The 25,568-nt window shown below is 48.3% G+C and overlaps 1 protein-coding gene across 1 annotated transcript; it reads right to left on the reverse strand.

Annotated features, from left to right (window-relative positions):
• Window positions 1-545: 545 nt before the first annotated feature.
• Window positions 546-25,568, reverse strand: Atp1a2 (ATPase, Na+/K+ transporting, alpha 2 polypeptide). The gene is made up of 23 exons (XM_013030681.1): window positions 25,384-25,568; window positions 20,947-21,051; window positions 20,742-20,801; window positions 18,758-18,961; window positions 18,148-18,261; window positions 17,782-17,916; window positions 16,888-17,005; window positions 14,701-14,969; window positions 13,659-13,857; window positions 13,415-13,524; window positions 13,076-13,210; window positions 12,250-12,439; window positions 11,957-12,132; window positions 8,352-8,488; window positions 7,539-7,689; window positions 7,286-7,454; window positions 6,886-7,040; window positions 6,505-6,628; window positions 6,263-6,408; window positions 5,949-6,079; window positions 4,206-4,307; window positions 3,959-4,050; window positions 546-2,677 (listed from the first exon to the last, which is right to left on the reverse strand). Exons 1-23 carry the CDS (start codon window positions 25,393-25,395, stop codon window positions 2,649-2,651), a joined length of 3,063 nt encoding a protein of 1,020 aa, XP_012886135.1. The 5' UTR covers window positions 25,396-25,568; the 3' UTR covers window positions 546-2,648.

Consider the following 25,568-nt stretch of genomic DNA (forward strand, 5'->3'; position numbering starts at 1 on the left):
ACACCTTGTCTGTGACGCTTACCAACATCTCAGATGAACTTCAAGGTTGAATCCGTATTATCCTCACATCCTAATGATGTCTGCCAGAGCAGCTCTGCTTATAGTACAGGCTGTTAACAGTGCTGTTTGTCCAACCCTGTCAGTTAAGCGCAGATTTCCTTCCCCAACCCTGTCAGGTTAAGAGTGGCCTAAATTGTGTCTGGAACAGAAGCAGAAGTGACTATGAGGTTTGGCCCTCATAATCTCACATCCCTTTGCTGTCCTGGACAAGACCTTGTGACTGTAGGGGTGAAATTAACCACAAGGAAGGAAGTTCCTATTCTATTTCCTTCTAGTTTATTTTGTGACTAACTTCTTCCCTCTAGATTTTCTACCAGCACCATCTGTTTCCAGATCATTTCACTCCTATCCCTGACACCTTTGTTCTTTTTACTCCTCTCTATAAGCCAAATCTTGCTGCAGCACACATTTCAATACCCAAATGTGGGAGGGCGGCAAATATGAAGTATAGAAGTCAATTATAGAAGAGGTGATTTTTCCCCATAAAGAAATGCAACTTTATTATTTTCAAGTACATATATAGTGCCTCAAACTAATGTCCTACAGGTCACAGTAAAGATCCTGTAGCTATTTCTTTAACAAATACATCAGGATTGATGATAATTAGCCAATGCACTTGCTATACTTCTAAATGCATATCCAGAAAGTACCTGAAAAGTATAATTTTAGAAAGACTAAAAAAGCCACCCCTAACAATACAGCTTCTGCTCTTAATTCACTAAACAAATGCCATTTTTATTGATTGCATAAAGATGAACTTTTGTCCACAGTCAATTAATCGGGCTCCAATAAATATGGTGTTGGATTTAGATTTCCATCCTAAAACAATGACTCACTTATTTCAAGGTTCTTCTGATAAAGCAAAATTCCACTGCAGGGAAATGAAAGCCACTTTGGGCTGTTTATGGGCCTGACTAAGGTTGTGTTTTGTTCTTCTTTTCTGCCTAGGCCTTCCATTTTCCTACGGTGTCTCTCACTCTTGCTTGGATTATCTAGATTTCTGTGTAGGGTTTCCCATACCTTCGGGACAGGTTTAGGGAATAGGCAGATTTGCCTACAGAGCAATTGTATTAGGTGAGGAGGGAGTAAAGAAAAGTATCTACCACAGGAACCCAAAGCCACCTCTCCTTCTCAGGGCAAGTGAGCATGGTGACCCTTAGGGTGAAGGATGCTTGTCTGTGGGAGTGGCCCTACCATGTGAGAGATGGAAGGTAGCTCTCTTAACACTGTCCCTCTTACAGCTCAAAGGATCTGATTATGACATGACCTAAGCTGATTCTACTTGTCGCTGGGAGTTAGGAATCTTCTGGGAACTATTTCACTCCAATTCCAACTAATGGCCAGGAGCTCCTTTTCCAGGGCCAGCTTGGTAGTGCCAAGAGTGACAGATTTATGAGGATCAGCATCAAGGTTCCTCCTTGGTATGGAGTGTGGGGAGACAACTGACAGCATCCAGGGGCCCAGAACAGCATGAGTGCCTAAGGACTTAGTATTCTCAAGGGTGGGATGATGCCAAGCACTGTGATTGAGACAGCTGGAGCTTCTGGGTGCTTCTAGGCCTCATGGACTAAGAGGACTGTGAACCAAGGGCCAGTGGGACACTAGGTGGCATGCAGTGTGGCATCTGTGGAACTGCTTGAATTTGCCTCCTGGTTCTATTCTGCTGCTACTCTGATGAGATATGAATTTGGTCTGCTGATGGGTTATTCTAAAAGGGAAGGATGCAGGGCCTAAACCTTTACCATCTACCTGGAGACTCAAGACAGGCTGAATGTCTGAACATAGGTGCTATTGTTGCAGTATTGGAGCAGTATTTCTTTTTTTGGGGTCTGGTCATGGGGTCTGAACTCTGGGCCTGGGCGCTGTCCCTCAGCTCTTCAGCTCAAGGCTAGCGTTGGAGCAGTATTTCTATTGCCCCAATATTACTATTGCTTTCCTACCTTTCTTCCTTTTCTGCCTCTTTCCTCTGGACAGAACACCCTACCTCCCACCTGCCTGCCCAGATCTTCTCTCTAGCCCCCAACTGAGGGAACAGGCCCAGCCTCTCCAACTAGCTTCTCTTCTTAGCCTCAGGCTCTTGAACTCATTGGAGAAGACTTTGTGATTTTAAGTTCTGAGGGGCAGCAGAGGGGAAAGACAATGAGAGGCAAGAACGGAAGAGGAATGGGACTGAAGACATGAAGTAACACTTGATGATCTAAGAGGGTTTCTTCTTCCGAATTAGGCAGATCCCTGCCTTCAGATGTTCATCTATGGGAGATGAGGTAAAGGGCTAAGGCTTGGAGAGGGCTGGCACAAACCCCACTTCCTCAACAGGGTGACAGGGTGGAATAAGATGAAAAAGAATCTGGGAGCTAGCATGCAGTCTAATCTGAGAGTTCACAATTAGGTCTATGGAGTGGTTACTCTCGTTTGTTTTCTTTTTAAACCCATTCTCCCCAACTTAGCCTGCTGAGTTGCTTCATTGTCTCTCTCCAAATCTTCCCCCTTTAATACTACCGCAGTTTTTCCATCCTGCCCCACAATCATCCTTGCAATGTCTCCAGAGCATCCCATCTCGCCCATGGCTGATTCTTCTTCCTGTGGACTCAGTAATATGTCTCCTTTTCCACCCAGCCTGTTAGAGAGATTGGGGTAAAGGTTACAGTGTGAGTTCAAAATGAGGCAAATGATCTATTTCTTGGGAGGTTGGGTAGCTAAAGCCAGGTGGAGGGAGAGGCCTGGGGAGGGATTTGAGGGAAGCAGCTTCAGGTGATGAGAGGGAGGTGGAGGAGTAGGCCAGGGGCCTACCCAGCAGGCTGTGGGTTAGAGGTAAGAAGAGGGCAAGCCTGCCTTCAGGGGAGGTCTGTGTTGCCACAGTGGAGGCTGAAGTGTAAATGTCTACAGGGATCTTCAGATTAAACACTGTCTAGAAGCACTGTCCACTGATGAAATGAAGCAGCTTAGAAATATGGTCAGAGGACTGCCAGCTCTTCTGATCTTTGAGAAGTTAGAAACAGATTTAATTGAGAGCCCCTACATTATGACTATTGGACCCTCCCTTCCTCTCTGTGTATGTGTATATATGTAAGTAGCTGGGTGCTGGTGCCTCATGTCTATAATCCTAGATACTCAGGAGGCTGCCAGCCCAGGCAGGAAAGACTGAGACTCTTATCTCCAATTAACCACCAGAAAACCCAAAGTGATGTTGTGACTCAAGTGGTAGAGTGCTAGCCTTGAGTGAAAAAGCTCAAGGACAGTACCCAGGTCCTGAGTTCAAGCCCTAGGCTATTCTCTCTCTCTGTTTCTCTGTCTCTGTCTCTATCTCTCTCTGTCTCTGTCTCTGTCTGTCTGTCTGTCTGTCTGTCTCTCTCTCTCTCTCTCTCTCACTCACACACACACACAAATACTGATCACATCAAACCAAACATGATCTATGGACTGTATTTGGTTTTTAGACCATTGCTTTTTAACCTAGTAAGTGATTTTTTAAAAAATTGTCAGGAAAAAAATAAGCCCTTGTTGGATGCCAAGGAATCAGGAGATTGAGGGTTGTAGTGCTAGTTCTGCTACTCCTTGCCTGTGACCTTGAATAAATAAATCCACCCTAGTACCTTCTCTTTCTCTGAAAAATCTGGAGGTGAGGTGACTAGATGAGTTTGAGGAGTCTCTTCTAATTTGAATGATCTGTGATGTCAGGGGAAGGAGGGATCCTTGGAGACCTGTGGTCAGTTAAGTGAGACTTAGAATCTGAGAGGTAGTGGGGAGGAAGGGTAGACTCCAGAATCAGGTTCCTGGATCTAAGGGTTGTGAGAAACAGGAGCAAAGGTGTAATAAAGAAATTGAGTGTTGGGTGTGGAGCCCAGAGGCGGATCAGGGTGGGGCTGGCCTGGGGGCCTGGTTGGGTGGAAGAGCTTACCCCCAGGATATCTCCGCAGGATGAGCTTCCGGACCTCATCATAGATGAAGATGAGGAGACTGTAGGGGAAGGCACAGAACCACCAAGTGACCCTAAAAACAAATGATGGGAGGGGCAATCAGGAACCTCAGAGGTTGGCACTGCAGCACACACACTGGGATTCAAATGTCTAAGAGCCTGAATCCTGGGGGGAGGGGCGGCCGGATACCTCTGTGCCATGCACATGGCCACCCAAAGGGACACTCACTTGAGTGGGTACATACGGAGGGCTACTCCCATGCCTGGGCAGTAAGACAGAAAGGCAGCTAATGCCGTCTCCTCCAGGAGTCCAAAAATCAAGATCTTGTTCCTGGAAAGGCAGAGAACAAGAGGTTTGAGATGGAGTGGGAAGGAAGAGATTCAAGGGCACCCTTGGGGGTGGAGAGGACAGGGGAGGGAAAAATATGAAGGAAAGGCTATAAATGATACCTTCCTATGTCCTCTTCAAACATCTTCTTTTACTTTATGTAACCATAGAAACCTTTTCTTTTTCTGCCTACTGAGTTTAGCTCCAATTATTGTCTATCACACATATGTTCATAATTGTTTCTTACATATTGGGTGATCTGCTCAGAGCTGGAGATGCAGTGGTCAGCAGAGCCCTGCCCCCAGGCAGCTTACAATCTTGCTATTGCTTCAGATGCATCTCTCCAATGAGATGCTTTGAAGAGCTGGGTAATCCCAGTACTCACGACGTTGAAGCAAGACAATCAGGACCAGCCTGTGCTACCTATCAAGCCCATCTCCAAAAACAAATTACAAGCAGACAAAAAAGATTCCTTGAGAACTCTTCCAGTGAAGAGCCCATGCATGTCTTATACTTCTCAGTATCTCCTACAGAGTCTATTGGTGGTTCATCAAAGATATGAATGAAGAAGAGGGTGTTTGGAAGGCTGAGGGAGCTCTGGGAAGTCTGTGTACAGGAAGTGGTTAATACTTATTTACTATGGCAGAATTGAAAAGAAGCATAGACAGAGGTTTGGGGGGAGGATTCTGGAGTCAGATAAGGAGTCTATTTCCAGCTCTGTCAAATTTGTGGCTTTGCTCAAGTTTTCCTTTTCTTCCCATTGGCCTGTAGGTGAGCTGGATTTAGCAGCCTGACCATTGTCCCTAGCTTCTTTTGTCATCCATGTGCTGCACAGAAGTCCCAGGCCTTAGGTCTGTCCCCAATTTCTTAGATTCTCTGGGACATGAATGGCCATTGTTTAAGGTAGAAGAAAAGAAAGGGAACTAGCTTGGTACCTTCCGCACTCAACCTCCATTCCATGCTAGAATCCTGATAGGTGCCAGACTCTGAGATGTATGAACCAGTAGGATTAGAGTGTAAGCCAGGAACTTGGGCTTTAGAGATAAACCTGGTAGACCCTTACTAAACAGCAAGCTTAGGCACAACATTTAACCTTTTGGGGGCCTTTTGTTCACTTGAATACCAATATTTACTTTCTACTGCAATTGTAAGGATTTAATACTATCTGTGAGAGACTTGGCCCAGTGCTGGGCACTTGGTACCGTGCTGTGAGAAGGCCCAAGGCTGACTACAGGCAGCACCACAGGGTAGGTGCAGTACTCTAGACTATCTGTTGAGTGGTAGTGAGGAACAAAGAATGGGGGTAGATGCCACTGGAGTGATAGATGGGGAATGAAAGGAGGCGGGAAAGGAGGAAGGGAGAAAGGAAGGATGAAGAGAGAAGATAAAAAGGAAGGAGGAAGGAGACCACAACAAAGTATATTTTAGGAACAAAATTAGAATCAGTGGAAAGGGTTCTATCATTCCTTCCTATTTCAAATCTAGCTATGGATAAACAGCTGGGTAATAAAAACTAGATGCCCTGTTGTGGGCTGGGACTCAGGGAAATGAGGTGAGCTTCTGTTGGGATTCTGGACTGGGAGAATTGGTGGTCTTGCCCCAGAGCACTCTGCCTGGGTGGATGGGAAAGTGTTGGGTCCTCACTTCATGCCCTGCTGGAAGACTGAGTTGCGGCGAGTCTTGCAGATGATGAGGTCAGCCCACTGCACCACCACAATGCTGGCAAAGAAGGCCGTGTGGCACGTGAACTCCACCACCTTCCGCTGCTCATAGGTCTGGGGAGGGCGGGCAGAGAGAGGTGAAGTGTTAGAGGAAAAAGTGGGACCAGAGTACAGCATGGTTTTAGAGTAGTAGTTAAACCTGGTAACCAATCCATCCTTTGGCTCCTGGACCCTCCTGCCAAGCATTACAGACCAAACCCTCAAATGTGTGCATGGCGCTTCTGTTGTCCCACTCACCCACTCCTGTCCATAGCTGTCCTCCAGGTCATTTGTGGTCCGATCATCCCAGTCCAGGCGGATTCCCAGCAGCCTTGATGGCAGGAAACCATTCTCTGCCAGGATCACAAAGTAGGTGAAGAAGCCACCCAGTGCCTGGATCATCCCTGTGAGTGGTGGACAACAGGCAGGACTTGGGTCAGGGAAGGAATCAATTACAGAAGCCTTTGGGGGTTCCCTCCTAGTCCCTGGGCCTGGCGCACCGATCTGTCCATAAGCCATGCTGATAAGTCTCTCGTTCACCAGCTTGTCAGTCTGGGAGTTTCGTGGCTGCCGCTTCATGATGTCACTCTCAGCTGCTTCGTAGGCCAAGGAGATGGCAGGGACCTGTGTGCATAGGATGTGGGGACAGGGGAGGAAATTAGAAGGGATGTGGGAGACCATGGGTATAACACTGAAGAATCTCCAACACAATTCAACACACATACATATACTAAGATACTATTCTCCTCCCGGCCCGAGTGTGTCTTAACAGTCAGGACCCAATTGGCTGCCCTGGTGCAGTTCCTTCATATGCTATCTAGCTCAGTCATCCAGGCTTCATGGCTGCCTTGCCTGCTCCCGGCCTCACCCTCGGGGCTCACCATGTCAGTGCCCAGGTCGATGCAGAGAATGGTCACAGTGCCCAGAGGGAGGGGAATGTTGGCGATGATGAACAGCAGGAAGGGGGTGATCTCAGGGATGTTGCTAGTTAGGGTGTACGCGATGGACTTCTTCAGGTTGTCAAAGATGAGGCGCCCTGTGGGGAGATTCTGAGAGCATCAGGGAGATTGGAGGGACTATCCCCACCCCCAGCCCATGAAGAGTGGCCTCCCATTTTCCTGAGACAGGAAAGGTAGTATAGTATATTTGAGAGACACTAAAGCAGGCTGGGGTGCCTGGAATCATGGGTTGACATTTCTATTAGGGTAGAACACACACAGGAGGCAGAGGGACTGGCTTTAGACATCCTGGATGCCACCCCAGCCCACGCCGCCTCCTCACCCTCCTCCACGCCCGTGACGATGGAGGCAAAGTTGTCATCCAGCAGGATCATGTCAGCCGCCTGCTTAGAGACGTCAGAGCCAGAGATGCCCATGGCAATGCCAATGTCCGCCTTCTTCAGGGCAGGGGAGTCGTTCACCCCATCACCCGTCACGGCCACAATGGCTCCCTGAGGAGAAGATGTCATCGTGAGGATAAAGCACCTCTCCAGGTGGCCACTGACCTTCCACCCGACTCCCATCTCACAGCTTACCTGCCTCTGACACCCTTCCACGATGATCAGCTTCTGCTGGGGAGAGGTGCGGGCAAACACGATCTCTGTGTGGTCCCTGAGAATCTCGTCCAGCTGCTCCGATGTCATGTCCTTCAGGTCTGAGCCATGTACCACACACGCCTTGGCTTCTCTGGAGGGTAGGAGCAGCTGTGACTGACTACCTGTGCCCGGGTCTCTCCTCGCCTTCTCTGGGCCTGGGCTCCTCTGTCACTTTTACATCCCTCTCCCTTGGTGTTCAGTCCCTCCACTTCTCTCTATATCCTGGCCATGTGACGTCATCACAGGCTGTAGGTAGAGTTTTCTAGCCGTGTGCTACTTCCTTCTTGGCTATCTCATACCCACAGCCACCCCACCATGTGGATACATCCTAATTTTGTAGTGGAGCAATGGAAGTTCAGCAAGGCAGAGTGACTACCACCAAAGTCACACAGCTCATTGGTGGTAGAGTCTGGACAGAAATTAAGGCCTAAGGAAGTAATCACAGAAGTTCTGAAGTATGCTGTTTGCGTATCCCCCAGGAGACAGTGAAGCTCTCATTGTAGGAGATGACATGTTGCTCAGGGATAGGATTCTGTTTGTTTGTTTGTTTTGTTGTTGTTGGTGGTGGTGGGCCTGAACTCTGGGCCTGGGCCCTGTCCCCCAGCTAGAGCTCTACCACTTGAGCCACAGCACCACTTCTGGCTTTTTATGCTTATGTGGTGCTGAGGAATCAAACCCAGGGCCTCATGCATGCAAGGCAAGCACTCTTCCACTGAGCCACCCACCAGGGATAGGATTCTGAAAAGGTCTCACCTGGGGTTGACTTGACTCACAGGAATGTTGAGCCGGGCTGCAATGTCTTCCACTGTCTCATTACCCTCTGATATGATGCCCACGCCTTTGGCAATGGCCTTGGCTGTGATAGGGTGATCCCCAGTCACCATGATCACCTGGTGGAAAGGAGAAAAGGAACACAATGTTAAGAGATTGTTCCCATTCCTTCCCCCAAAGCTAGTGAAGCATCTAGGTCACGAGATGTCTGAAGCTGGTAAATCCCAACCTAAATAATGGAAGTATGTTCACGTGTATGTGTAGTTTGGAGCTGAAAAATAGCTATCTTAAGCAGAAGACATCTATGACAGTGACAAGTTAATGAAGGTCCCTTGGAAGAGAAGCTTGGGTTGGGTTGGTTCTGAAGCTTAGATTTCATGGATATGAGGCAGTCAGAGCTGGAAGGTCATTTCCTTTAACAGCTCCCCTTATTACATGGATGAGGGAGGATTCACAATTGGCTCTGGGTCCCAGAACAAATGAATGAGTGTGAGTGCTGCAAGTCTGTGGATGGACACAGTGCCCTGTGCCTGGCATCTTGCTCCTTTGCCTCAGCAGCCCTACACAGTGTTGGAAGAAGAGTTCTGCCTTAGCCAGGAAAATGACTACTGCTGCTGCAACGTGGATGGAGTGGGATGAGAAGATGGTCAGCGGGTAAGGTAAAAGGCTATTAGCATAAAGTATTCAAAGTTAGGTGAGGGCAGCATCTGCCTGTATGGTTTGTGGGGAAACTCGCACAGATCCTGAGAAGTAAATTGCTTCAGATCTCACTCTTTCTCTCCAACCCCATATCACTCCACTAAAACTGCCCTCAAATGGGCCACCAAATAGAAAAACAAAAGCAAAAACAAAAGGCGAAATCTTTAAATCTCACCTTCCTTGACCCTCTGAGGCATTGACAATGTTGAGCACTCCTCCTGAAACCCTATGCTCTCTTGGCGCCCACATCTTCTTTTGTCCTCGTTCCCCTCACCCTGCACCCTTCTGCTTGCTCATTCCAGCCTAGTAGAATGGAGCAAGCACTGCCTTAGAGTTGGATAGGAGAACAAAACCTACATGCTTTCCAGAGTCTTGGAACAACGGAGATGATTCCCAGCTTTCCAGGTTGTCTTGAAGACCACATGACATTATGTGGATGCCAAGTGTTAGCTGTGGCCTTCTATCCTCCCTCTCCTCACTAGGTATTCTTTGTCCACTTTCCCGTACATATTAGTATAGCCCACGGTTTCCTTCTCTTTCTCTTTTCTAATGTGTACTTCCACATCAATATTATAAAACATACTAGTTTGTACCTGTGTGCTAATGAGATTCAAATTTCCAATCCTGATCCTCTTTCTTGAGTTTTAACATATATTCCAACTCTGGAATCCCTCTTTGAGTTTCTTACAGGTGCTTCAAACTTACTGTCCAAACTTTACTCTTTTGTTCAGTTATTGTTTTGTTGGTGGTGGTTGTGGGGCTTGAACTCAGGGTGCTGTCCTTGAGCTTTTTCCGTTCAAGGCTAGCACTCTAACGACTTTGAGCTACAGTGCTACTTTTGTTTTTCTGGTGGTTAACTGAAGATAAAAGTTTCACAGACTTTCCTGACCTGGCTGGCTTCGAACTGCGATCCTCAGATTTCAGCCTTTTGAGTAGCTAGAATTACAGGCTTGAGCTACCAGCACCTGGCTCCAGGTTTGGAAAGGCCAAACCTGCTCCTCTCTACATGAGATATCATCTGCTCTATTCATTCTGTCCCTTTCTCTTTCATATTCTCTACAACTCCTATACCCACTTGATCGCCAAGTTTTCAAAACATTTCTCATAAGCAACTATCTCTCAATCCCTTTGTTGCTGTCCTGGTTCAGGTCATCATCATCCTTTCCCTTATCTATCATGTAGCCTCTTCACCTGTCTCTTGATTTCCAGTTGTTTCCCAAATCCTGTCCACCTTGCGTCCAGCTAGCCTTTAAGCATGGTAGCCCTGATGGGCTATGAGATAAACCCTGAGTCTGGCAGTTAAACAAAGTCCTTTCAAATGGCCTTGACTCAATGTTCCAGTCTCAATCCCTGGTGATCTCTTGCCATCTCTCCTCTACCAACTCCATCCCCCACACAGTGTAGGCATGTCAGAGCACGCAGTGTTCTTTGCTCCTACCAAGCCTCGCCCCCCCCTTCTGCCTACAGAATCCTCTTTAGCCTTCAAGGCCCAGATCAGATATCATCCTTCTATGTTAAACATTGTCCCGTTCCCTGAGGTAGAATTAACTGCTCAGGCTGACTTCCCTGCGATCCCTTGCCCAGGTCTCTGTGGTAACCTCCACCATTGCAAGAGGCACTTAACCTGGCAAGAGATTCTCGGGCTTCCAGCTGACTGTGCTTCATATTCCTGATCCACCTCTTAGCAGTGGTTCTATTTTGGGAAAGCTATTTACTGACTCTGAGTTTCCATTTGTTTTGTCTTTAAATGAGGACAGTGAAGCCTGCCTTACAATTTGAGTGGTTATGGGTTCAGAATTCACACATATACACAGCACCAAGTCTTCTGATGTAATGGTGAAGAAATAGATGCTCTGCTTCAACCTCTGTTTTAGCAACTTGCTATTTGGCCTCTGGAACATTACTCTGTACCTCAGTTTCCCTCTCTATAAAACAGAGCAAATAGTGCTTACTCAGAGAGCTGTTGTGAAGATTAAATATCATATAGGTCTAATGCTTAGAACAGTGCTTAATTCATGTGAAAGTTAAGCAAAAATGACCACAGTAGATACTCAATGACTCTAACTATCATTGACTATTTTGTCATGGGCTGTAAAGTCATCTGTGCCTGAGAGACCATGAAAAATGGGGGCCAGGACCTGTGTTTTGTTCGTCTTTGCAGCTCCAGGGCCTATCTGGCCCTCAGTGAATAGGTTGAGTTGCACTGATTTGGGAATTGGTGAGATGTTGAAAACAGGATAGCAAGTGATGGCCTTAGAACTGGTGATCAGAAAAAGAGGACAGCAAAGAACTGTTTTGGTAACAGGAAAGTGAGCTCCAAGATGGAGATTTGTGTGTTAGCCTCAGTGCCTTGCACAATGTCTGATGCCTAGTTGCTAAACAATGTTTATGCGCAGTTGGTAAACAATATTTGTTGAATAAAGAACACCAAGAGGAGAAAATGGAAAGTGAGAAGTGACTGCAGTTGGAGAAAGTCTGTGAGAGGCGTATTTGAATTGCAGCAGGGAAGGAGAGGGTGAAGGGAAAGAATGGGAGCAGACAAGAGTTTGTTAAGTCCATTCCAAATAGATAAAATGAGCAGCAGTGGGAAGGCTCAGATAACTAGGTCTACAAAATGGGAAGGTGTGTTGTTATGGAATTAGAAGGGAAAGGTTGGGCAATGAACTATGCCAGGGAGACAAGTGCGCAGGAAATTGACTACTCTGAGCAAAAGGGAGAGGCGAGAGTGTTGGGCTGGGGTGATCTTTGCCTGCAGAGAGACAATGTCTCCTCTGAGTCAGAAGGAAAGAAGCCACCGGGAACCAGTGTCTCCAGGGCAGCAGCTGCTACAGCCCCTTGACTTTGGCATGGGGCTGACAAACATGGGAGGGAGGAAAGGAAACCAGTACCTTGATGCCTGCACTCCGGCACTTGCCCACAGCATCTGGCACAGCTGCGCGGGGTGGGTCAATCATAGACATGAGCCCCACAAAGCACAGCTTCTCTGTGGGAAAGTTGAGCTCATCGGTGTCAAATTTGAAGCCTCGGGGAAACTTTCCAGAGGGCAGGTTCAGTTGACAGAACCCTGAGGAAGGGCAGAATGGAAGCGTGAGAGCAGCACAGAGGCTGCTTGGGTGCCCCCTGGGATGCCACAGCGGGCGAAGGATCCCTCTCTCAGCCAACCTCTGTTGCTGTCTCTCACCCAGCACACGCTCCCCTAGTCCTCCCAGCTCCATGTAGGCATTTTGAAAGGCATCTTGCATCTCCTTGTCAAGAGGGATCTCCTTGCCCTGCACCAAAATGGTGGAGCACCGGTCCAGGATGCGTTCTGGGGCCCCCTTCATCACCAGCACGTGGCTCTGGGGGCTGTCTTCACGCTCATGGATAGACAGCTGGAGAGGGAAAGGCAGTTACAGAGGGACTGTATTTGTCTTAGTGGCTCCAGTGCCCAGCATGGGGTCTGATACAGAACAGCTGTTGTAAGGAAATGTTTAATAAAAATAACTCAAATGCATCAAAGCCTGTCAGCAAAGGGAGACTCATTGTGCATGGAGGGGTGTTTGTTCAACTCTTCCAACCCAAGAGTCACTGCCATAAGACATTATTATGATCAGACAAGACAGAATATTTGAAGGGATGAATGGTTCTCCTCAACATTTCCACTTCAGCCCAACAGGCTTTACCTTCCTGGCTCATATAGAGTGTAGCCAAGATTGTTCTTGGCACTTAACGGGCTGCTATACAGCCTTGGTCAGGTATATCATAAGGGAATGACTAAAGTGGGCTTCAATTAAGTAGGATGGCAGAGTTGAAGGACCATGTAGTAGGGACTGTAGTAAGGGTTCAGGAGGTAGGGAGTAATTACAACCAGACATGCTGTCAGACAAATTGTCCTAGGGTAGGCAGGGGTGAGACATTGCTGTCTGCAGATGGCCTTGGATGGCCCTTTTATGGAGTTTTCCCACTCCTCCCCATTCTTGTCCCCCATTTTGTCCTGTTTCTTCCTCTGACCTAGCAGCCCAGCAGACCTGGTACTTGTTGGTAGAGTTGAAGGGAATCTCTGCCACCTTGGGATTCCTGTCCCTCATCTTCCTCACTGAGCCACAGGACAGCTCAATGCACTTGAGCAGAGCTGACTCGGAAGCATCACCGGCTGTGTCCCGCTGCCAGAAGACAAGAGAATTCAGTGTCAGGGCTGGGAAGGGAAGAGAGTAGAGGACCAGGCAAGGATGATCTTGAGGCTCCCAAGGCAGTCACAGGGCGTGAGAGGGAAAGCCCATCTTTGGGACACATCCTCCAAACACACCTATGTGTACACATGTGCACACGCATGCATGCACATGTGCGTGTGCTGGCTGAACCCCTACCTTAGACACAGAAATGTTCTCCTGCCCAGCCTTGAACACAGCACGGTTGCAGAGACCAGCAATCCGAGACAGGGCTGTCCACGTAGGGGATCGCTTGTCAAAAGTGGCCCCTGAGAGACAATAAGGGAGAGACAAACAGGAACTCGGCCTCCCTTTAGAGGCTTACCTCCCCTCCAGCCACTGTGTCTTGCCAGTGGCCTACTCAATCTCTGCCCCCTGCACCCACTCTAGAGCACCCAATCACCAGACTGGTCTTCAGTAGTATCAGCCTCATGGATCTGGTTGTCAAACCACATGTGGGCGACCGTCATGCGGTTCTGGGTGAGGGTGCCTGTCTTGTCTGAACAGATGGTAGATGTGGAGCCCAGGGTCTCTACAGCCTCCAGATTCTTCACCAGGCAGTTCTTCCGTGCCATACGCTTGGCTGTCAGCGTCAAGCACACCTGGTAGAGAGAAAGAACCAAAAAGGGTTAAGTAGAGAGCCCAGACACCTGTGACCTTCCCCTTGACTGTAGCTCTCTCCCTTCTACCTTAGTCTTATTGCAAAAATATGAAGGAGAGCTAGCAGTAAATAGTGATGTGTTCAACTTTAGGCATGCCAAATAGGACCATAGGTGGGTATTAGAATAAATGCCCAGCTGAGACTTGACTAAAACTCTGAGGATATGTGAACCCAGAAGAGACACTGTGGGAGGAAATGGACTTGCTTTGGGACTATAAAAAGAGGTGCAGATAGCAGGAACCTGAGAAGTCATGTCAGGAGGAGAAGGAGAGGATACTGTAGGGGACCAAGGGCAATAGAACTGGGATAGTGACACATCACTGGAGTTAATGAAAGATGGAACTCTAAGAGGATGGGCACAGTATCCATTTCAGCATCAGAGTGAAGGATGGGGGCTGAGAAATGTCACTGGATTTGCTAGTTAGTCACTGTTGACCTTTGAGAGAGCTTTTACAGGCAAGTTGGCCAAGAAGAGCCGGGGAATCCAGAGGGAGGAGGGGTGAGATGAGCACATGGATGGTGAGAAAAGGTGACCATGACAAGAGCAGGAGAAATTGAGGGTCTGGACGTGGCCCAACCTGAGGTTTTGTGTTGTTGTTGTTGTTGTTTTCCAGACTTAAACTCTGAGCCACGTATTACGTGATCTCTGAGTACAAGTAACAAGTGACTTTAGGAATTCCAAGAGGGAAAAGTCACCAAAAGGCAATAAGCTAAGCCACTGCACCTCTCCCATTCTGAGGAGAGTGTAGTGAGCTGTCCTCATTCCAGCCTGAGTGGCACTCACAGTGACAGTTGCCAGAAGCCCTTCAGGCACATTGGCCACGATGATGCCGATGAGGAAGATCACTGCCTCCAACCAGCTGTAGCCCAGGATGAGAGAGAGCACAAAGAAGGAGACTCCCAAGAACACAGCCACCCCTGTGATCAGCTGGATGAAGTGTTCAATCTCCATGGCTATGGGTGTCTGCCCAACCTCTAGGCCTGAAGCCAGAGTGGCTATGCGGCCCATCACTGTCCGGTCACCGGTGGCAATCACAATGCCCCTGGCAGTGCCTGAAACAGGAAGAAGCGCGGGAATGGGTGACTTAGGGTTGCCAGGACTGAAGTCTCCTTGTACTCTGTGAACAAAGAAAATGATCGCAGACTAGAAAGGCCGAAGACTCAGCTCCTAGAGCCCCCTTTCAGTAAGTTATACCTGACACAGGCTCCCCCTCCCTTCACAGATGACCACTTCCACACTCAAGACAGCAGCATACTATTCTCTCTTATACTTGGGCTTGAGGAGAAGCCTTGCAAAGTAATGCTAAAGTTCAAATGGGGGAGAGTCAATAAGTGAAATAAAAATTGCCTATACTATTATAGCAAAATCAATCTTATATTCAACAATATCACAAAGCATATTATTAACAGAAACAAAGCACTTGCGGATTTTTTTATATTGCCTTAATATTTTCTTTCTCAATGTTGGGCACGAATATAAAGAAGTTAGGCAATCATTAATTCTTGTGTGACAGTACAGGAGTGTGGTACAGCAGAAAGGTCTTGGAGTCTGCCAAATCTGGGTTTGAATCCCTGCTTGAATTCCTACTCAGGGGTTGTTTTAATAATTAAATGAAGTAATAATGTGCTTTACCTAGACCAGCACCTGGCACACGGTAAACATTTGACAAATGTTAGTTACATTCATTTCCTCTCCACTCCCCTCTTCAAGTCTAATTGCACAATGAGCAGGAAGAGTATCTTATCAGGCATTTCTGAACAAATCAATTGTGGGAAATGTTGGGTAAATTTCAGAACCTCAGTACATTAAAAATTTAGGACATTTAATATGAAGTGATATTTACTGTAATTCCAACTTGCTGAGGAGGAAAACAACCCCAAAGAAACATAATATCCTGAGAAGAAAGGAGTGATAGGAAGGGAAAGGTAAGGAGTTGGGGTACAAAGCCTCCTTTGCCGTCTCTCAGCCGCCTTTGGGCTAGTCAGAGCTTCCCTCTCCCACTATCTCTGCCCTCTGCTCCTCCTCTGAGTCATCCCTGACTCAGCTCCCTGGCCTGATCATAGAATGCACAGGCTTTGGTTGCATCTAGACCCTTGCTCTTAGGTAACGGCAACATTGGGAGTTCTTGTTAACAATTATGTTCCATCTCCAGGACCCAGAACAGAGATGGAGCAAACCTGTCTATTATGGATCTTTTCTTTTGGCACAGGTCTGGATGAGGACTGAAGGACTCACGCGTTCACCTGGCCTGAAACTTTCCGACCCTTCCCAGCTTGGGGCCGCGGTAAAAGTGGAGAAGCAAGTAAATTAGCCCCAAATGACAAGCAATAGAAGGCATCAGATGCATTTACAAGCCTCCTAAGAATCATGCTTGATCTGTGAGGGGTGTGTGTGTGTGTGTGTGTGTGTGTGTGTGTGTGTACATTTGTGTCCATATGTGCATGTCTACTCAGTGTGTGGGGAGATCTCAGCCCACTATTCTGAAGACTGAAATCCGCACAGTCTAGAGTTAGAGCTCTTCTGGTAGGGAGGTGACTTTTACATGGAGTTATTTTGCCTCTGGTCATGCTCTGCTCTGTGGCAGTGATTCTTCAGAACCCTCCATCTCTTAATGTCCCTCTTTGTAGAAGGGCTTTGGCCAAGCAAACCCTCAATCCAACTCCTCAGGACCAGGACACTACCCACTCTTTTTTTTTTTCTTTTGGTCAGTCGTGGGGCTTGAACTCTGGGCCTGGGCTGTCCCTCAGCTCTTCAGCTCAAGGCGAGCACTCTACCACTTGAGCTACAGCACCACTTCTGGTTTCCTGGTGGTTTATTGGAGATAGGAGTCTCCCGGTCTCTCCTGCCCGGGCTGGCTTTGAACCGTGATCCTCAGATCTTAGCCTCCTGAGTAGCTAGGATTACAGGCGTGAGCCACCAGCGCCCAGCAACTTCCCTCTCTTGTACTGGGATGGCAGCATAGTTTCTCACCTTCCACACAGTTAGTAGAGAAGAAACAGATATTGCGGGTCTCCAGGGGGTTCTCATGGGTGAACTCAGGGGAGCGGGTCTGGGGCTCTGACTCTCCTGTTAAGGATGAGTTATCCACCTGCAGGGGAACGAGTATGCAGTCATTCTAGCAGTAGCACATGCGCGTACACAGCTGTGTCCTGAGCTGAGCCAGCTTGAATCACCCTCAATTTTCGTGACATGGACAAAATTATACTTGCTCACATCACATATTTATGGCATTAGTCAGCTATTGTTCCTGCTCTGCTTTGGCATCCTGGCTCTTACTGATTGTATGTGACTTTGGGTTATTTACGTAACTACGAAGCTTCCATTTGCTCATCTGTAAAATGGGGAATATAAACAAAATCACTGCATTGCACAACTCCAGAGGTGTCCCTAACCCTGTAGTCTGTGAAAATGTTTTTATTCCTCCAGGAATTGTTCAGGGCATAGCCTGTGTGGCCATATGCAGTAGCTCTACACAATTAGGTCATTAGTGACCCTAGGCTGGCCTTAACCTCAATGAATCCTTCTGTCTCTTGAGATTGGGATTATAGGTGTGTGCTCCCACACTCAACTACACCATTCTTCCATAGTGAAACAGATAGTCTATGTGAACCGTCTGACACCTACTTGGTATGCAGTACACATTAACTAGAAAGGGGCTATCAGGAAATAGAGCATTCCTCATAAGCAGCTACATGAAGGTAACAATAACCTTCTATATGCTAAGAGAAGATTCAGCTATGAGGTATGAAGAGAGGTTGGCATTTGAAACTGAGTTTCCTTTTAAACTTCAGATAGGACCCTCTCAGCTCTATGCAGTCTGCTTCTTAGACCCAACCACCTCTAGATCTGGTGTGACGCCCTCACCTTGCAGCCGTGAGAAGAGATAATCCGGAGATCAGCAGGGACACGGTCTCCACCCTTCACCTCCACCAGATCTCCCACCACCACCTCCTCCGCATTGATCTGCATCTTCTCTCCCTCTCGGACAACAAGAGCTTGCTGTGGACAGGCCATGGGCAGCTCATGAAATGCTTGTCTCTATCCCTTCCCCCTTCTCCAACTCTAAGGGGAAAGAGAAATACTCCACACCGTTAGTGACAAAACTAGGTCTCAGTGTGGAAAACTGGAAGATCTTTTCTGTCCATTTCCATCTCTGAGCACACAAGGAGGTGAGGGCAGGGGAACTGGGCCATCCCATTATACCTGAATGAGGAGCCCAGCCCCATCTACCTGAGGCACCATGTTCTTGAAGGAATCCATGATCTTGGAGCTCTTGGCTTCCTGGTAGTAGGAGAAGCAGCCTGTGACAATGACTACGGCTGCCAGCACCACACCCAGATAGAGCTGGTAAGAAGAGACAGTTAAAGGGACTTAGCATGCCCCACTTTACAGGGACTGTGCTACTCAGGATGAGCACTCAAATGCCATCCTATAGGAGAGCCCTGGCATTCATATGTGCTTAGGAGTGAGAGCGGGAGAGCAAGTCCTCTCTAACGTCCCTCTATCTTCCAAACCTCAGTCTCCTAGGATGGAGGGGGCAAGGAACATTCTAGAACTAGGACTTCTCCAGAGGTGAAAACCCAGAGATTCAGACCTCCCTGCTTAAGTGGGAAGGAACAGGGAGGAGCTGTCTCACTCATCATGTGTGTGTGTGTGTGTGTGTGTGTGTATGGGGAGGTGCTTTGTAGATAGGGCACAGGCCTTTCCCATTCGGGCCCGAGAAACTAGGACATGAGGATCTTGTTCCTTGCACCTTCCCCACCACTACACTGGGGGACTTAAGAGTTGGAAGACAGAGCCATGGGGGGGAGGGGGGCAAAAGGCCAGGTGTGTTGCTCACATTGTCATTGGATGGTTCATCCTCCATAGCAGCCTGGATACCATAGGCTAGGAAGCAGAGGATGGCCCCAATCCAGAGCAGGATGGAGAAACCCCCGAAAAGTTGACGACAGAACTTGACCCACTCTGGTGTTGTGGGGGGTGGAGTGAGAGCATTGGGCCCATCCCGAGCCAGAATGTCCTGAGCCCGCTGGTTGGTGAGGCCCTAGGGAACAAAGAAAAGTATGGAAAACATACACATGGAGCCAACTTAGTCCCCACCATACCCCTGCAACTCCTTGGCAAGGAATGGTGACCATCTAGAGAAGATGTAGAGGCCTCGAAGCCTGAAGAGGATCCCAGCCTTTTGAAGTTCTGGAGCCACGTCTGACTGTGGCTCCACCTCTGAAAGTTCTTCTATTGAGATGTGTGTTTTGGTTAAGGACACAACATCTCCCGTGGGAAGCCTGGATAAACATCTTGGAAAAATACCTCTAGAGTCTTCCTCCTGTCTCTTTTTCTTTAGGTTCTCTTCTTTTACCTGAACTTCATAAAGAGACCTACAGCATTGACCAGCAGGGTGATCTTTGGCAGTCACCTGTCATTTTCCACAGGAAAGCCAGGCCAGGCTGTTTCTCTGGCCCCAAGCTGGCTCAGAGGTCTTTTTTTTTATTTTTGTCCCCATAGTGTCTCATGCACCGTTAGTGTCCACCGTTAGTGTCACTAGATCGCTTTGGGACTCTGAGGACAATATCAACAAAATCCCTAGTCTCATGGAGCTCATGCTCTGTATTAGTCATAAGCACAATAAATAAATGAAGAAATGGAACATAGAATTTCAGGAAAGATGGAAGGAAAGGAGTATGTGAGAAGGTATCAACTCACTAAAATTTTTGGTTAACAAAGTTTTATTTGCTTGTTTTTAGATGAGGACTTTCTTTTATTTTTCTTTTTTTTTGGGGGGGGGTCCGGTCGTGGGGCCTGAACTCTGGGCCTGGGCACTGTCCCTCAGCTCTTCAGCTCAAGGCTAGCGCTCTACCACTTGAGCCACAGCGCCACTTCCGGCTTTTTTCTTTTTGCTTATGTAACCCTCCTAGCTCAGCCTTCAAAATTGCTAGAACAATAACTATAGTACAGCTATTGCACTGGTAAGATTAATAAACTTGTTTTCCATATTGGGTATTGAATCAATATAGAGCCTCACACAAGCTAGATTAAGACTCAGCCTCATTCCCAGCATTCTTTTATGTTTTGTTTTGAGACAGAGTCTTACTAAGGTCTTATTAGTCTGGCATCAAACTAACAGTCCTCCTTTCTCAACCTCCTCAGTAGCTGGGATTACAAGCATGTGCCACTATGTTCAGTTTAGGCTAACATTTTTTTTTCAGTATTGGGGCTTGGACTCAGGAGTTCTTACAGGTTAATATTTTTCAAATGTTTTGATGAGGTGGGCTCGGCAATCTGACTATGCTACTTGCTTGTATGACCTGGGAAATTTGCACTTGAATCTCCTTGCTCTAATCAACAGTCTAACAGTACCTGACAAGGTTATTGTAAGGATTAGAGAAACCACATCATGGATGGATGCAGAGATGGATGGATGGATGTATACATGGATGGATGGGTATAGCAGGAGCTCATCAGATTACCATAACAATAGGATGGATTACCTTGTTAGGTCATGTGGGTCAGCTCGTGAGTGGTTATATATATCACTGGTTTACTAGGGGTAGAGGGCAGATCCTTTCTCAGAGTCCTCTAAAAACTGAGTTCTAAGGACTCATGGCTTCCAGAGCATTAAGAGAAAATACTTTGTACTAAGAAACAGGAATCCACATTTTAGTTGTAGGTCTGCCACCCTCTAGCCACATGATTGGGCAAGTTCGTTGTCTCTAGGATGGATCCCTCATCTGTGAGGGCTCTACTATGGTTTCTGTGCTCTCCCACTTGATGGCGTGTTGTTCTCTTACCTCTTAGGCTTCAGCTGTAGAAACCTGTTCCCTTACCTTGGACAGGTCCACTTGGTATTTGCGCCCTAGCTCATCCAAGGACAGCTTGTGATCATCCTGAGGAGGGAAAGTGGAGTTACTTTGGGGAAGGATGCTGAGTGCACTTGGAGCACAAGGGTAACGTGAGGAGCCTGGCAGGGGGATCTCTCTGGTTGCACAGGGCTGCCAGCTCGAGACCCTGCTGGGTGAGTCATGTCCTCACCATGTCCACCTCCTTCTTCAGCTCATCCAGCTCTTTCTCTTTTTGTTTCTTCTTGCCACCCCCATTCTCCGCAGTGGTGGCGGCAGGTGAGTACTCTCGGCCGGCCTGAGGGGGGAAGAGAGCGCAGAATCAGGGGTCAAGCTGAATCCCCTCTTCCTACCATCCAGCCAGGCTGGGAAGTGAGCAGTGGACTTGAAGGCACTGACTGTGCTGGGGGAGGAGAAAGTTGGAGGGGTCTAGGCTCTCACAGGTAGATGACTGATGGAGCCGTGAGACCTCCACATGTAAACTGCAGGGAAGACCAAGGGACTCAGGATGAGAGAAATGCATTTTGTCTATTCAGTATATGATACATGAGTTTCTGCTAGATAAAAAACAACACATACACACACACAGAAATCTTGTAAAACACAATTCTATGCTGTTTAGAATTCTGAAAGCAAGTGGACAGGGCAGGTAAGGGAGGAGAGTGAAAGAAAGGCATCTGAGGAAATGCCTTTGCTCAACACTGGTTATTGTGCTTAGGAATAACTATGACTAAGATTGTGAGGGGAGGAAGAATCTTGGAGCATCCAGGAAGAAAAGAAGGTTTGGTGGTAGACTAGTGGAAATTGAGGGTGCAAGGCTGATGGGCTGAGAAATGTCAGTAATGGAAGATCCAAGAAATGGGAATCTGGGATGTGCTAGGAAGACCTACCCAAAACTGGAAGGAGGTAACTTGAAGGACTTAACATACCAAAGCCCAACTGGGCAAGAAGGAAACTGGGCTCAATTTGTCCCCAAAAATAAAAGAAATTATATCTAAGAGCAAATCTAAAGCTAAAATTGTTAGGTCTAGCCAGTCCCAGATGATATTTCAACTGTAGCCTCATGGAAGCTTGTTTGGAGGTTCTAGCAGGGAAGCGCAGCTACTCGTATACCCTTGACCGAAGACCGGTCCTCCTCTATCGGGGATGGTCGTCCTCTTGGACCTAGCGCGCAGCTTCGGGAGGGACACACATGGAGCAGTGAGGGAGGAAAGGGACACCTGCCTAGCCAGCCAGATCAGCCGAATCAACCCTGGCGATCAATGGGGTGACAGATGTCGCAGCCAGATCGCCCTCACATCCTGTAGCCTCATGAAATTCCCCATTTCTACTGCTTTTCAGGGCTGCCATCAGCTTCCAGTCGTCTCAAAGAAAGCTCTAGGAAGAGAATGGTAACTTTCTCCCTCCTAGAGGAGGCCATCTTGGCATGGTGGGTGAGGGTTGGGGAAAGGCCTGGGTTCCATGGTTCGAGTCCACTACTATCCTTCTTCAACCCTCTACCTTCTCCCCCTCATGGGCTCAGATATAAGGTGCTTGTTTTAGAGAGGCTGCTCAGTTTCTACCTGGTGTCTTTGACTCTTCATTGGACATAAAAGCTACACAAAGTGGGTTGTGTTTGAACTTACAGACGGGACTTTCTGGAATTATTTGTCTATTTTCCATGAAGAACGAATAACTGGGAGGATTCACAGCTGAAGTGTTGTGCTTTTTTTCCTTCAAGATTATGCCTGGGGAGGTATTTGTTTGTTCATAAATAATAGACAATTTCTTCAGCAAATGTTTTGGTTCTGTGCAAATTTGGAATGGAAAGTAGAGAAAGTTCCCAGATATCTCCTGACCCTCCTCCTTATCCCCCACACATGGACAACCTTCTCCACTATCAGCATCCAGGCCCAGAACAGTACATTGTTATAGCTGATGAGCCCACATGGACACATTACTATCACTCAACCAATGTCCATGCCTAGGCATGCCTTGAGGAGAAGCTGGGGCTGAGAGCAAGGGATAAAGCCCAGAGGAATTAGATGTGAAGAAAAGTACATAAAAATTAGGATCAAATGCATACTTCTAGACCTGGGTACAGTGGCATAAACCTGTAACCCCAGCACTCAGGAGGCAAAAGCAGGAGAATCTGGAGTTTCAAACCAGCTTGGCCCTACATAGCAAGCAAGACCCTGACCCAAATAAACAAAAATGCATGCATATATATATATATATATATATGCAAACTAGTTGGCCCATGCACATTGACATGTTAGATTGTGACTGAGCTAAAGCAGCTCTGTTCAGTGCCTTCTGTCCCTAAGCTCCCACCCTGTTCTCCTGGCCCAGAGCTTGGGGCATATGGCCCCTCCCCCTTCTGCCCTGGCAAGGATCTCAGGCTCTGCAGCCAGATCCTGCAGAGATTTGAGGCCAGTGGCTGCCCAGGCAAGAAAGAAAGAGGAAGCAAGGACCCCCCCTTCCTCACTCTGTGTCTCCCTCCCCCACTACGAGTCCCTCTCCCCGGGTCTTGAATGCTGAAGGAGAACAGAGAGTTCTTTCTGAGAAAGCCAGAGGCTGGGACAGAGTGGGGGCAGCTGGACATCAGCCAATGCTCCCCCCACCTCTGCCTCTGGAGAAGGCTGGGCTTCCTCCCACCAGATATGTCCCTTCCCCCAACTCCCACGCTGCCCTCATGCACACCGTAAAGGGCTGAGGGTTGGGCCTTGCTCTGAAGTGAAGCAGCTGGGAAGAAGGAACCAGAGGTAAAAGGAACATGGGGACAGAGGGTAGGCAGTAGAGGCATTTTCTCTTCAGAGGCTTAGAATCCTGTCTAACAGACAAGCCTCTGATCCCAGATATTGCTGTCATTCATACCAGACAGACCAGATCAGCCTCCTTTGAATCTTGCTATTAATTCTCCCCGAGGTAGATGAGGGGCTGCAATGGTTCAAGGGAAGAAGAAAGACTGGTAAAGTCAAGGTCAAATTGCTTCCCAGGCAGGACTACTTATCTAAACTAGTCCACCTTGCTCTAAGGAAGAGTTTGTGTGTGTGTGTGCGCGCGCGCGCGCGCGTGTGTGTGTGTGTGTGTGTGTGTGTGTGTGTGCCTATACTCCTTTTTTCTACTTGAGTTGGGGTTGGAGGACTTGCCTTGGGGTCGGAGGGCTTGCCTGGCCCACCAACCCTGGCCTCTTAGGCGCCTTGCACATGAATTGGAGACTCCTTTTTCCATGAGTAAGAGATGTCAAGGTAAGGCTAAAGGTCCCAGGTCATCCACAGTGCTAAACATCTTCCTCTGTGAAACCCCTACCCCATAGGCCTATCCTAAGGGCAGGCCAAGAGTCCCTCACACTGCCTCCCAGTGACATCTAGGCTCATGCATGCTCCAAGTCTTGGGCATTTGCAAATTTACCTGCTGAGTCACAATTCAGGTGAGTGAGTATTCATGAGTACTTCCAGTGTATAGGCAACATGTGGTCATGGACAGACAGACGGACAGACAGACAGATAGACAGACAGACAGACAGACAGACACACACACACACACACACACACACAAACACACACACACACATATACATTCTATTTCTAGCTCCTACCCTAGCTCAGGAACCCTGGTGTCCAGGCTCAGAGTTTTTTCAGCTGCTCAACTTTGTGCAATAACAACGCGTCCTTGCCTGTCTCCTACTGGGTCCAGAAATTAGCCCACTGTGCCCCCTGATCCTGTCTTTCTTGCACTCTGCTGGGTTCTCCATGCCCTTTCCCTTCATGCTCTCTTTCACCATCATTCCACAAAAGGAAGGCAGCCAGGCACAGTATGCGAAGGGATTGGGTCACTTTTCTCCATATGGGAATTTCATTTCCAAGAATTGGAAGCCTTGTCCCTGCCTGCCCCGACGTGGCTGTTAATCTTCCCCTTGGCAAAACCACTGCTGCAGAATGCCATAGGCAGAGGGGTGGGGGCAGAAGAGTGGGGGCACCCCTCACCAGCTTCAGGGCAAGTCCTTTAAGCCCATGGCCTGGAGCCGAGGACAGAGCTTCTGGGGACATCCGGGAGGTGCTGGGGTGGGGGCTGAGGGCACATCACTGTTCCTCCCCCACGCTTCCCAGCTGTCCAGGGCACACTTGGTCCCTGAACTGGTGTTGGGAACTGCCTGGTGACCTTGGGACAGGATGCTCTGTTGCACCTATCCAACTTCAAATTCAGAAGACAATCCCCTCCCCCCCCCCATTCTCTCAGGCTGTGACTCCCAGAAGGATAGAGATTTTCAGTGGGCAGAAAGGATGGAGAGAACTCACAATGCCAAACATCCCTTTAGCCCAGAGGCCAGGAAATGTGTTGAGAGAGGGACAGGCCCGGCAAGAGGTGCATAGCAATGTGAGGATGCGGGCAGGGACGGCCTTGCGGGGAGAGGTGCAGGGGGGTGGCGGGTGGCTTTGGAGCTCGTTGTTAGAAGGGCTAGGAGGAGGGCAAGGATAGGTACAGAAGAGGAGAGCACTGGGGCTCATGGGTGCCATGGGACACGTACAGGGGAGCTTGTTAGCTCCGAGTTCAAACTATCCCATTCAGTTTCTCTCTCCCCCTCCCTTCCCAGCTCATTCCTCCCTCTCCCTCCACAAAGTGTCCCCTACTCTTAGGGGATACTTACCCCACGACCCATCTTGGGCCAGAGTTGGCCTAGGGGGACCTAGGCTGGAGAGGTCACCAGGAGGATCTCAAGCTCACACCGGTTGACTGGGGCAGCTGGAGACCCTGGCAGACAGACAGAGACAGCCGGAGCAACAGGGTAGCTTTAAATAGGTCCCTCTCCCCCTTACCCCGCCTTCCCCTCCT

This window comes from Dipodomys ordii, unplaced genomic scaffold (genome assembly GCF_000151885.1).
Source record: "Dipodomys ordii isolate 6190 unplaced genomic scaffold, Dord_2.0 Scaffold131, whole genome shotgun sequence".
NCBI lineage: Eukaryota > Metazoa > Chordata > Mammalia > Rodentia > Heteromyidae > Dipodomys > Dipodomys ordii.